Raw genomic sequence first — 13,931 nt, forward strand, 5'->3', positions numbered from 1 at the left:
AAAAACCTTAATCTCCATCGCTAACTATAACATTTTCCGCCAAGATAGAACTGCCAAAGGGGGCAGTGTTGCAATCTACTGCAAAGATAGTAATACCGAACTCTGCAGGCTATCAAAGTCTGTTACCCAAACAATTCGAGCTTCTACTTCTAAAAATTCACCTTTCCAGAAACAAGTCTCTCGCTGTTGCCACTTGCTATAGACCTCCCTCTGCCCCCAGCTTTGCCCTCGATACCATATGTGAATTGATTGCCCCCCATCTCTCTTCTGAGCTCGTGCTACTAAACTGGGGCATGCTTAAGCATCTCCGACCAAAATTAAATCTAGAATTGGCTTCCTATATCGCAACAATGCATCCTTCACTCATGCTGCCAAAGATACCCTCGTAAAACTGACCATCCTACCGATCCTCGATTTCGATGATGTCATCTATAAAATAGCCTCCAACACACTACTCAACCAATTGGATGCAGTCTCACAGTGCCATCCGTTTTGTCACCAAAGCCCCATACACTACCCACCATTGCAATCTGTATGCTCTCATTGGTTGGCCCTCGCTTATACTCTTCGCCAAACCCACTGGCTACAGGTTATCTACAAGTCTCTGCTAGGTAAAGCCCCGCCTTATCTCAGCTCACTGGTCACCATAGCAGCACCCACTCGTAGCATGCGCTCCAGCAGGTATATCTCACTGGTCACCCCCAAAGCCAATTCCTCCTTTGGTCGCCTTTCCTTCCAGTTCTCTGCTGCCAATGACTGGAACGAACTGCAAAAATCTCTGAAGCTGGAGACTCATATCTCCCTCACTAGCTTTAAGCACCAGCTGTCAGAGCAGCTCACAGATCACTGCACCTGTACATAGCCCATCTGTAAACAGCCCATCTATCTATCTACCTCATCCCCATACAGTATTTATTTATTTATCTTGCTCCTTTGCACCCCAGTATCTCTACTTGCACATTCATCTTCTGCACATCGACCATGCCAGTGTTTAATTGCTATATTGTAATTACTTCGCCACCATGGCCTATGTATTGCCTTAACTCCCTTATCTTACCTTATTTGCACTCACTGTATATATACTTTTTGTTTTATTTTGTTCTACTGTATTATTGACTATGTTTTGTTTATTCCATGGGTAACCCTGTGTTGTTGTATGTGTCAAATTGCTATGCTTTATCTTGGCCAGGTCGCAGTTACAAATGAGAACTTGTTCTCAACTAGCCTACCTGGTTAAATAAAGGTGAAATAAAATTCAAAATCCAAAATCCCCATCCCTCCATCCCCATCTCCATCCCTCCATCCCCATATATTCATCTCCATCCCCACATATCCACATCCCTCCATCTGCATCCCCATATCCCTCCATCCGCATCCCTCCATCCACATTCCTCCATCTGCATATCTTCATCCCTCCATCTCCATCCCTACATATCCACATCCCTCCATCCCAATCCCCATATCCCTCCATCCGCATATCTCCATCCCTCCATCCATACATATCCACATCCCTATATCCATCCATCCCCATATCTCCATCTCCATCCCTACATATCCACATCCCTCCATCCCAATCCCCATATCCCTCCATCCGAATATCTCCACCCCACCATCCATACATATCCACATCCCTATATCCATCCATCCCCATATCTCCATCTCCATCCCTACATATCCACATCCCTCCATCCCAATCCCCATATCCCTCCATCCGAATATCTCCACCCCACCATCCATACATATCCACATCCCTATATCCATCCATCCCCATATCTCCATCTCCATCCCTACATATCCACATCCCTCCATCCCAATCCCCATATCCCTCCATCCGCATATCTCCACCCCACCATCCATACATATCCACATCCCTATATCCATCCATCCCCATATCTCCATCTCCATCCCTACATATCCACATCCCTCCATCCCAATCCCCATATCCCTCCATCCGAATATCTCCACCCCACCATCCATACATATCCACATCCCTATATCCCTCCATCCCCATATCCCTCCATCCGCATCCCTATATCTCCATCCCCATATCCCCATCCGTCCCTATATTCCTCCCTCCCCATTTTCCTCCATCCCCCATCCCCATATCCCCCCCCCTCGCAGAGAGCCAGCATAAAATCCAGACACTCTCATAGTATGCTTAGGCTTGCAGCGGAACAGCCCCCCTGTTACAATACACTCCAAATTAGGCCACTGGGGTGGTCTAAATCCTTCCTAATGGATGAACTTCTGGAAATTACTCTCCTGATAAATGCTCTTATTGTGAACTTACAAAAAGTGGTGTGCAATATGCTCGGTCAGAGAGAAAATTGAAAAAGGGATTATGAACAAAGATGTTGAACACATGGTTGGATTTAAGGAGGACAATATTACAAACAGATAACTAGTAAATTCACAATGGTGTTCGATGGCCCAACAAACTGAAATGGATTATTAATAACTCATGAAAAAAATTCTTAACTGCCCCAGTTAATTGATTATTTAATGGATTCCAAGGCTAGAATCTATTTCAGTTTCTTGTCAGCAGAGAAATCCAATTCATAACAATGTCAAATAGTCTGGACCAATTATCTAAAGCTTTAAATCAGATGGAATCAATAATTCACTAAGTCTCATTATTTTCCAATTGTTTCGTTCTGAACAGAACCGCTATTTTTTGGGTCGCGTTCCACTGGTCCGACCAGCAAAGCTTTGAAAAGTACCTGTTTATATCATTATTTTCTATTCCTTTTTTAACTAGCAATGAAAATCCATTCTTCTCTAATAAAAAATCTCTGACCATTGTCTTTTTTTTCTAAGATTTTAGTTTGTTAGTTTTAACAATACAAAACATACACATACAAACGACATCACACCAACATCAACTACATCACACCTGCCCTGACGAACATGCTCACAACCCCATCTCCAGCGCCCGCATCATTCTCCGCCACATGGCCTCAAATTGCACCATTTTGTTTCTCTCCGTCGCCCGCACACACTCTCCCCATCTTCTGAATCACGCTGAAACGTCAGTAGGTTACAGTAGCCTATGCTTCGGAGGGGGAGGGGCAGGTAGCTTACACACGCGCACATACTGGCAAAAAATATCAGCTGGCAGGCAGGCAGACACTGGAAGAAGTTTCTGAGTGACAGAGTGAGGGCTTTGCATAGGCACTTTGTTGCATTTTTTTGTGGGACTAGAAAAACATGCCCGGTATGTAAAAGAATGCTATTAACCGGTTCCCATGCTTTTAAAATAATGGTTCTGTTCCGGAACAGTATCTATCACTGTCGTTCCTGGTTCTGTTTCTGTTCCTTGAAAATGTTGTAATTTTCAAGTTTTCGGTTTTGTTCCCTGAACTGGTTCCAACCCAAGGTTAGAATCTATTTCAGTTTCTTGAGTCAACAATATCTTTTGTCAGCAGAGAAATCCAATTCATAACAATGTCAGAATCTGAACCAATTACCCAAACTTTAAATCAGATGGAACCAATAATCCAATACACTACGTCTGCATATCAGGATGTGTTTCAATGAACATACTGTAAATACTGGAATTCCATATGGGCCCAAAGTCAGTCACTACAAGAAATGTGAAAACCCAAACATAGAAATAACACGTTAATTTGAGCTGTCTGTGGTAACACCGCAAAGCAAGGTGGCATTTCTGGAGAAAGAAACTGTTATGTCTATCACCCCTGCAGAGGCGAGTTTTACAATGACTTTATCATATAATGTTCAAGCTGTTTCGATGTTCACTGTGTTGGAGTGACAGTTAATGTAGTCCAGGGAGAGGTGAGAGAGGAGAGCCAAGCACTGGGTCTGAGAGTGGGAGAGCTCTCTCTGTAAAAATATAATCTCTTCATTCTATTTCTATGTCATTTCCATTATGTGCTGAATGACAACTCTACATAAACACAGTCTATCATATGGGTCAATCTATCACATAGTACCAACCTGTGAGGTTATGACCTCGATAGAGGCCATGAAACGGTCTGCGATGATGGACACTCCCAGGAACATGTACATGAGACAGGTGAAGTAGACCACGGCCCTGGCTACCTGGTCGCCCAGCCCGGGGCTCAGGGGCTTCCACACGGGCAGCAGGGTGCCCGGCCTGCACACCACCGGCTGCGAACACTTTGAACTGCTGCCCAGCCCCGTGCTGCTGTTGCTCCAGAACTCCGGAGACATGGAGGGATAGGACATGGTGGAGATGGAGCGGTTCTCTTCCTCTCCTACTCCTCCTCCTCCTCGTAGAGACTCCAGGGCACAGGGTGAAGGAAGGGGGAGGAGGAGGAAGAGGAGGAAGGGGACGGAGGCAGAAAGAGAGGTGGGGAGGAGTGCCATGGTGGAGAATGACGGGGGAAGAGAGGGATGAGGTGGACGAAGAGAGAGACGAGGAGAAGATGCCAACGTGGCAAGGAGGGGTAGGACTAGCTCACCTAGGAGGAGAGAGAGATGGATAGAAGAGTAAAGAGAAGAGAGAAAAGAGAGAGAGAGAACAATACTTGGTTAGATGTTGGATGTAGCCAGCAGCAAACATACACCAGCCTTTCATGGACCTGTAAATAAATAAACCATCTACCTCAAAATCATTTTCAGTTATTTTTTACGAAATTAAAACTGAATCATGAGGTATTACTGCAGTTGACATAGAATAAATCATTTTTCAACCATTGTCCTTGTTTCCAGTTACTGTGGAAGGTTTCCAACTGCAATATGAGAACACAAATGTCAACATGCACATGAATAGTAAATGATAAAGTCATGCCCCTGAATCATGAATATAAACCTTTCACGGCTATTCAAGTTGGAGGTTCCCAGATTAGTCTACGTGCTCTCTGCTTTCTATTGACAGGAGAGACAGACAGACAGAGAGAGAGATAGTTCAAGGTGGATTCTGTGACAACAGTACTGTCATTAAAGCCCAAAGCGGAGGGAGAATGTTTGGCCCTGGAGAGAGAGAAGGCTGGGGTTTGGATGGGAGAGATAGTGGATTCTGTGACACTGTTCCAACAGGCTTCGTGACAGTGCACCAGGCTCTCCACAAAGACCTGTTCCCTCGGTCGAGAACACAATGATCCTGAGAGCCAGAACACTGAGCAGCAAGACACTCAGAAACTCTCTAACACACTCTCTCTCGCTGTTAAAGTGGGTCAGGGTCCATGGCTTACTGGCAGTGTGTTTATGAAGCGGGGTGTACAGAAAGTTAGTTTCTTTGCTTGCTTGTTTGTTCCCAAATCCCAAGTCCCAAATTGCATCCTATGTACTATATAGTGCACTACATTTGAACCGGGCCCATAGGGAAAAAGGTGCAATTTCATTTGGGATGAAGGGGCTAGTGAGTAGAATTGTTGAACAGATACATACAACTTTAGGCCTGTACATACACTCACATGTCCAGTATATGAGGGTGTGTGTATACAGTCGCTGTTATTCAACCATTCTTTCACCGGGTGTCATTTACAGCCCAATGTATCTGTATGTATTGTATTGCATGTAGTTTCTGTGAGCAGTGTGTGAGCACCATATGTAAGGGAGAATGTGTAGAGCAGAGAGCCAGTTTAGTCGATGACAGTCACAATGTGAGACCTGCTGAGGATAGCCTGGGGTGAAGACACCTGGTCACACACACGCACACACACACACTCAAATGCACACACAGGCTCACTCTCTGTCTCTTCATCTTTCTCTGCCACGTTGCCTGTCCAGCTTTAACATTAATGAGCAGCCCTTGAAAGCTTATCCATCTCAAAAGACGTGTCTATATACAGTAGAATTCGACATGCACCAGACAACAATAAGTAAGATTTATCTGACAGAAAATAATTGTATTACATGCTTGTACTGCTATAGACACATCCATCAAACATACACATGCCAGTGTATGTCTGAATAGTCATGAGTATCCCATTGTCAAGAATATTATATTGAGAGGCTGCCCACAAAACCATCATCTAATGCATTTGCAGGAGGAACACCTCAGGTTACATGCAATGCATTGTTTCTACTGCAGGTCATACTCAGTCTGGGATTCTATGTAATTGGTCTTAACGGACAACTGTAGAAGATATTTCTGTACACATACTCGCACTCACGCGCGCACGCACGCACGCACGCACGCACGCACACACACACACACACCTCCAGTGTGCAGTCGTGTTCTGCCTGTCTCCTCAGGCTGACAGTCCAGTTTAACTCTGTGTTTGCTTATAGATGGATGTCTACTGATGCAGAGCTGATGTTGCCCATTTCCGTACTGCACTCTACCAGAATGCACCTCCAGCACCACACTACCATACCTGATTATCAAGCAGGAGAATAAGAGAGGGATACTGGGGGAAGAAGGGGAGGATGGCTCCTTTCACTGGGTCTACGCTTGTTCAGAGAGCAGCACTCTCTGGATGGGTCTCAAATGGCACCCTATTTCATATCAAGTCCACTGCGTTTGACCAGGGCCCATAGGGCTCTGGTGAAAAGAAGTGCACTATATAGGGAATATGCTGCCATTAAGGATGCAATTTCTATTTCAGAGTAGACTGTTTGTGTTGTGTTCCTCTGTGACCTGTTAATCAGAGCCACTCCGAGGCTGGAGGGACATGGAGGGATGCTGCAGGAGGAAAAAGAGGAAAAAGGAATCTGAAGAGATGTTTAAATGGGAGATGCGATGAGAGGACGGTTGAGGATGGTTGAGGTGTCCATGAGAGGAGGGTTGCTGATACTAAGTATAATGGACAGGGAGAAGGGGGAATTGAATGTAGAGAGAGTGAAAAAGAAAGAGAGAGAGGAGAGAGAGAGAAGGGCAGAGTGAAAGAGGATGAGAGAGAGGAAGAGAGTGAGAAAACCATAGAGCGAGAGATGAGAGAGGGAAAGAGAAAAAAAGAAAGAGTGGGGTAGTCCTGCTATGATGAGTGTGTTAATACATATTCTCAGCACAGCCAGAGTGTTTCCATGACGACCTGGTGAAGGTTTGGGAGGGTGATGCATCACAGATGGAACAGGAGAGAAAAGAAGAGGGGAAGTAGAGAGAGGGAAGAAGAGGAAGGAGAGAGAGAGAAGAGAGGAAGAAACAAAGAGCCTAGGAGGATTCTTCGTCACAAGCATACTGCCTTTCATGGATGTGTCCACTAGTGTCCTCTGGGGCTGGGTACTGTGGGGAAGGGCTCTTCAAGCAGCCCGGTTGGCTAGGCTGGGTCTGGGAGCGGGACTCGGGGTATGTATAGCTGCCTCATCAAAACTGCTGAACCGCACGAATGCACACACGATCGAAAGCAGATGTAAACACACAATCCTGCACGTACACAAACAGTCAAGAAGTATCAGCTTGGGCGTATATTTCCTGTGACATTTGTGACCTGTGACATTTATGTGAAATTAAGCACTTTGTGGTTACAGATGTGCAGACAGTGACCTGCATACACACTCACCACGAAGCACAGAGGACAGTGAGCATTGACAATAAACATTGAATCCAGAGACACATATGAGAAGAAGTGAATTGGGTCGGAGACTTGATTGAATTAGAGTTAATATGGAAAATGGCTGTTTAATCATAATTGAAGATATATGAAGGATTGGGATATAAGTCATTGACGCAGCGTCTTCTGGGTTTGGCCGGGGTAGGCCGCCATTGTAAATAAGAATTTGTTCTTAACCGACTTGCCTAGTTAAATAAAGGTTAAATAAAAAAATGTAAGAAAATAAATTGGTCTGGTCTGGGGTGACCCCTAACCGGAGCTCTAAGAAAGGGAAGTCCATTTTTGGGCATAGCGACTGAAAGAGGTACCACTCTGGTTATGCTTGCATGCATCAGGCAGAAGTCTGGGCTTGTGCACACCCACGGACCCACGGACACAGAGTTAGAGTATGTGCCCAGCCTTTGGTCAATGGTACCCGATTGTAGTCAGGTGATAGCTAGTGCCAAGTAGGTCAAAAATTAAATTAAGGAGTAAAAGGCCTATAGCATGTGTATGGACGGAGGGGGAGGATGTCCTGTGGTTTGATGGGGTGCAGAGATAGATGCTGTAAGAATGTATAATATTGCTTCATTTAAGGTTGGGTAAGAATATGCATGTTCTGGAAGGAATGGATGAAACATATTAAACTGTGGTAAAGCTGACATAACCTGAACCAACCCTTTTCCGATAGCTACTTTGAGGAAAATTGTACGTTTGCCTATGATATGTGGTTGTCCCACCTAGCTACAGTATCTTGAGATAAATTCACTAACTGTAAGTCGCTCTGGATAAGAGCGTCTGCTAAATGACTAGAATGTACAAGTGTAAGTGAAGCTGTAAGGTATATAAGGAGTTTAGATCTTTCCGGTCATTACGCTCATTCATGCCTTGGTCATTGATGCGTTGCTGTAGCTTTATAGTTTGAGTTTATTATTATTGTTATTATTACTCATTACTATTCTACTTTGTTTTTACTGTTAGGTTTTCAGGTCAGGTCTAGAAGTCATCTTTAAGGTTACCTTACTGATAGATCTGAGTAGTTGATTAGAGTTCTCTATCGCCATTGAAAAAACTATTTGTATTGTAAGAGACGTAAGACGTTTTCTTGTTATTAAAAGCTGCGCTTCTCATAAAATTTGAATTTGAACCAGAAATTGTGCATTGGTAACAAGGGCGCTGGACATATCTTGATTTATCAGCTTATCATACTGCTTGTGTGATTTGTGATAATAATTGGAACTTTTGCTACCTGTCAACCTTATTATTTTACAACCCTGTATCATCAAAAGAGTCATACAAGAGTCATGCATGTTGTTAAAAATCAATGAAAGATTTTTAAGTGATTGTGCAAATTAATGGTTGAAGTTTGAATGGAATTAGTCTATGCCTTAGCCAGGCAGATTATTTTGTAATATTCTATGGTGGAAGCCCTTACCAAATAAGTGAGTAGGTGGAGGGGTGAGGGAGTCAGGATATTAGACTTGAGGATTGCCCGCCACACTGTAAAAGAAAAGCCCTTGTATACTTTGTTGAGTTCAGTCCCTATCCGAGTTAGCCTTTCTGTAAGGTTGAGCAGCCATTATAAGACGGGCAGGTGTCAATCACTAGTTTGTTGTTGTATACCTGAAGGGTATCAAACATTTGCTAAGGGAGATCTGTTCTGCTTAGACCATACTGTTCAAGCCACTTTAGTCAGTGTGACAGATGTGTAAGCGCAAACAGATCGGAGGATAGATGTAATTCTGTGAGTCCCTCTTCAATCTCTAGTAATACGGCCAAGCCACTGACATACACTACCGTTCAAAAGTTCGAGGTCACTTAAAAATGTCCTTGTTTTTGAAAGAAAAGCACATTTTTTGTCCATTAAAATAACATCAAATCGATCAGAAATACAGTGTAGACATTGTTAATGTTGTAAATTAATATTGTAGCTGGAAAAGGCACATTTTTAATGGAATATCTACATAGGCGTACAGAGGCCCATTATCAGCAACCATCACTCCTGTGTTCCAATGGCACGGTGTTAGCTAATCCAAGTTTATCATTTTAGAAGGCTAATTTATCGTTAGAAAACCCTTTTGCAATGATGTTAGCATAGCTGAAAACTGTTGTTCTGATTAAAGAAGCAATAAAACTGGCCTTCATTAGACGAGTTGAGTATCTGGAGCATCAGCATTTGTGGGTTCGATTACAAGCTCAAAATGGCCAGAAACAAAGGACTTTTTCTGAAACTTGTCAGTCTATTCTTGTTCTGAGAAATGAAGGCTATTCCATGCGAAAAATTGCCAAGAAACTGAAGATCTCGTACAATGCTGTGTACTACTCCCTTCACAGAACAGTGCAAACTGGCTCTAACCAGAATAGAAAGAGTAGTGGGAGGCCCCAGTGCACAACTGAGGAAGAGGACAAGTACATTAGAGTGTCTAGTTTGAGAAACAGATGCCTCACAAGTCCTCAGCTGGCAGCTTCATTCAACAGTACCCACAAAACACCAGTCTCAACGTCACCAGTGAGGAGGCGACTCTGGGATGCTGGCCTTCTAGGCAGAGTTGCAAAGTAAAAGCCATCTCTCAGACTGGCCAATAAAAAGAAAATATTAAGATGTGCAAAAGAAAACAGACACTGGACAGAGGAACTCTGCCTAGAAGTCCAGCATCCTGGAGTCGCCACTTCACTGTTGACGTTGAGACTGGTGTTTTGCGTGTACTGTTTAGTGACAGTACACGCAATGAATGTGAATGTCATCTGTTTGTTGGTTACAGGATCGGGGGGTGAAGATCAAGTCACGCGTCCTCCGAAACATTACCCGCCATACCACGCTTCTTAACACCCGGCCGCTTAACCCGGAAGCCAGATCCACCAATATGTTGGAGGAAATACCATTCACTTGACAAACCAGGGTCAGCCTGCAGGTGCCCGGCACGCCACAAGGAGTCGCTAGAGCGTGATAAGCCAAGTAAAGCCCCCCCGGGCAAACCCTAACCCGGATGACTCTAGGCCAATTGTGCACCGCCCTATGGGCCTCCCGATCACGGTCGGTTGTGATACAGCCCGAGATCGAACTCGGGTCTGTAGTGATGCCTCCAGGACTGTGATGCAGTGCCTTAGGCCTCTGACCACTCGGGAGGCCCTAGAAAAGCTATTTTCAATGATCAAGTAACTGTGAAGTAAAAACAGACCGTGCATAATTATCCCACTCATCTGACACACAGTACCCAGAAAACAATGACTATGCGTCCCAAATAGCGCCCTATTCCCTATGTAGTGCTGTCTTAGGGATGAGATGATAGTTGTGGCATCAGTAGTCAGACAAGCCCATACGGTGCTGTACATCAATGCTGTTATACATCATATTATGTCTAGCTATTTCATGCTCGAAGCAATAATATTAGCTCATTTTCAAGATCTACCGGAATATGGATGTTGAGGACATGCGGCCAGGAGTCACCTGATGTAACGTTGTAATTCTATTCTCGTTAGCATGGTTGTAACGATGTATGATTCCTCTTGCATGCTGGCGACTATTGGCAGGCCATCTTGCCTCCTAAGAAAAGGACATTCTAAATGTAAAAATCAATGCTAGATATCAATACAACATTCAGAGTGAATGAGAGGCTCTCACTGAGGAAACCATTACCACCATGCTACCCACCAGAAACATCTGGAGGGGAAAAAAGCTCATGTCAAAGAGCATACCACTGACTACATCTGGGGTGTTGGGTTGATGACGTTTCTGCAACACACAGAGATCCCAGTGGAGTTCTCCTCCCATTGAACGAGCATCTAAAAACCACCCCAGGTGGAGATGACCGCCAGACAGCCTTCCAAAGAGGCAGCCTCGTCCCAGGGGACCTCTAATCTATTTCTGTTGTCATTTTTTGTCTGCCTCTCTGAGCTGGTTTAGACTCTACCCACCCAGAAACCCCCTCTCTGTTGACAGCTCTGTCTATGCCAGGTGCCCTTCAGAGGCCCTTACCAAACCTTCATGCCATCCCTCACCCTCTTTTTGCAGGGCATCTACTTTTCTAATGCACCATTTGTTCTCTCGGGAAAAACCCCCACAAAAGCCGATTCAAGAGTTTGATTGATGAGAAGTAGATTCCTTAATCAAACCAGAAGTGCAAAGCACTCAGTTGGATAAGTGTCTGAGTCCTTTAACTCGTTTTCCTAATTGCCATCGGTCTGCTTTCGCAAAGCCTTGAAATGCCATCATCAATAAAAGCTGATTGCTCAGCACAATCTAATGCTGAATTTCTACTGTTATATATGTCTGCCAGAGACTATGCAGTGCTCATGACACGGCCTGCTTTCCCTATCTTTAAAGAATCCACACTGTCCCTATATCACCTTTATGTGTGACAGGGGAGGCTGGTGGGAGGCACTATAGGAGGATGGGCTCATCGTAATGGCTGGAATGGAATCAAATGAAATGGTACCAAACACATGGAAACAACATATTTGACTCTGTTCCATTGATTCCATTCCAGCCATGAGCCCTTCCTCCAAAAGCTCCTCCCACCAGCCTCCTCTGATGTGTCAGTCCATAACAAAATGTCACATGTGAGTGGGCAACACAGAGGCATCTGGGTAAGCAGCGGGGCGGGAGGTGGAGGCGGTGAGCGTAATGGCGAAGGAACAGAGTCCGACGTGGATAATGGCATCCCTCCCTCCCCGGAGTCGTGACCCTCAGCGAGGAGAGGGAAATGGCCCGAGATGGGTAACGGACGCACCCGTCTCCTCCAATTAACACACACATGTCTGAACACACTCCTCACCCTGCCAAGTCAGAATAGGTGGAGGGAGGGAGATGGACGGACTGGGAGAGAGGAAGAAGGGAGGGAGAGAGGGGTAGAGATGGAGAGAGAGAGAGGGGTAAGGTGGAGTGGGGGAGGAGAGAGAGCAGAAGAGAGAGGCAAAGCGAGAGAGGGAAGACCGGGAGGAAGGAGGATACATTGGTGAAAGACAAAGGTCAATAGAAACAGAGAGACAGAGAAAGATACAGAGAGAGACAACAGCCAGGAATAAGAAGGAGCTGGACAAACACATCAGATGAGAGAAAGAGGTAGCAAGAGATAAACGCCACCTCCTACTGTTTCTACTGTTCTATGGTTCTACACTCTTAGAAAAAAGTGTTCAAAAATAATTATTCAGCTGTCCCCATAGGAGAACCCTTTTTGGATTCCATGCAGAAACTTCTGTGGAAAGGGTTCTACCTGGAAACAAAAGAGTTCTCCCATGGGGGACAGTGAAGTGTTTGTGTGTGTGTGTGTTCTGTGTGCGTTGCCGAGAGAGAGAGAGAGAGAGAGAGAGAGAGAGAGAGAGAGAGAGAGAGAGAGAGAGAGAGAGCGTGAGTCAAAGAGAAGAGACAGAGGGAGACAAAGAGAAGAGACAAAGAAGAGACAACGAGAAGAGAGAGAAATAGAGAAACTTGGGGTAGCCCAGGGAATGCTGTGCTTTTCAACTGGTGTTGCGTCTCTTAAAACACACACAGTCTAACGCACTCGCACACTTTCTAACACATTCACAAAAGCAAGCAGACAGAAAACACACACACCCAAACACCAACACTACACACCCACACAGCAGCAAACAGCAGGGCCAGGCTGAACATGGCAATTACTGTGTGAGGAGGCACAGCGTGTTCATCCTCTATTATTTGTCAAACAAACAGGACTGATTGGTTCATTCCAAATGCAAACACCCAAAGATCTATTTTGCTCTCAGAACCCTGCCTGACGGAGGAGAGCTGTGTGACGTCACACAGCGGGTCTGAGCACTGTCTGAGATCCATCCTCCAGACAGGAAGTACTTTACAGATGATGGCAGGTCCATTACCCAGGGGATGGAGGTTAATGTCATGGTAACATCCCTTCCTGGTCTTGATCCCTGAGGTACATGATGTCACAGACACTGAAGAGAGAAGGGGGTTGTCAAAATGGAGTGAGGAGAGAAGTTTTTTTTAAATGACTATACAGTAAACACCAGATAAATTATAATCAGATTGTGGAGAAAAGGTTGGTGGGTCAGTCTGTCTAACACCTAACTCAAAGTCCTCCTGACTTCAGTCTGGAAAGGCTATTTTGATGATGTCTGCTTTTTTTCCCTCTGTTTTTGTCTCTTTCAATTCTCACCCAAATCCACGTGGACAAACACACACAGCCTCCAAGCGCCGCCCCCTTACAAAACAACTGTTGGATTTTCAAATTCAAACAACGTGAGGTCTCAGCCACCAATAAAAAAAAGGTTTTTAGAGAACCAATTAAAGCACAGCCAGAAATACAGTGGGGAGAACAAGTATTTGATACACTGCCGATTTTGCAGGTTTTCCTGAGGTCTGTCATTTTTATCATGGGTACACTTCAACTGTGAGTGACGGAATCTAAAACAAAAATCCAGAAAATCACATTGTATGATTTTTAAGTAATTAATTTGCATTTTATTGCATTACATAAGTATTTGATACATCAGAAA

At 44.6% G+C, this 13,931-nt stretch overlaps 1 protein-coding gene across 1 annotated transcript in view; it reads right to left on the bottom strand.

The window, feature by feature from the left end:
* Positions 1 to 13,931, bottom strand: part of LOC118397292 (sodium/calcium exchanger 1-like) — a 115,083-nt gene that overhangs the window by 37,434 nt on the left and 63,718 nt on the right. The window contains exon 2 of the mRNA XM_035791911.2: positions 3,958 to 4,445. Within this exon, the coding sequence (XP_035647804.1) occupies positions 3,958 to 4,350 (393 nt within the window). The 5' untranslated portion in view covers positions 4,351 to 4,445. The remainder of the gene's footprint in view (positions 1 to 3,957; positions 4,446 to 13,931) is intronic.

The sequence above is a fragment of the Oncorhynchus keta genome, chromosome 18, assembly GCF_023373465.1.
Source record: "Oncorhynchus keta strain PuntledgeMale-10-30-2019 chromosome 18, Oket_V2, whole genome shotgun sequence".
NCBI lineage: Eukaryota > Metazoa > Chordata > Actinopteri > Salmoniformes > Salmonidae > Oncorhynchus > Oncorhynchus keta.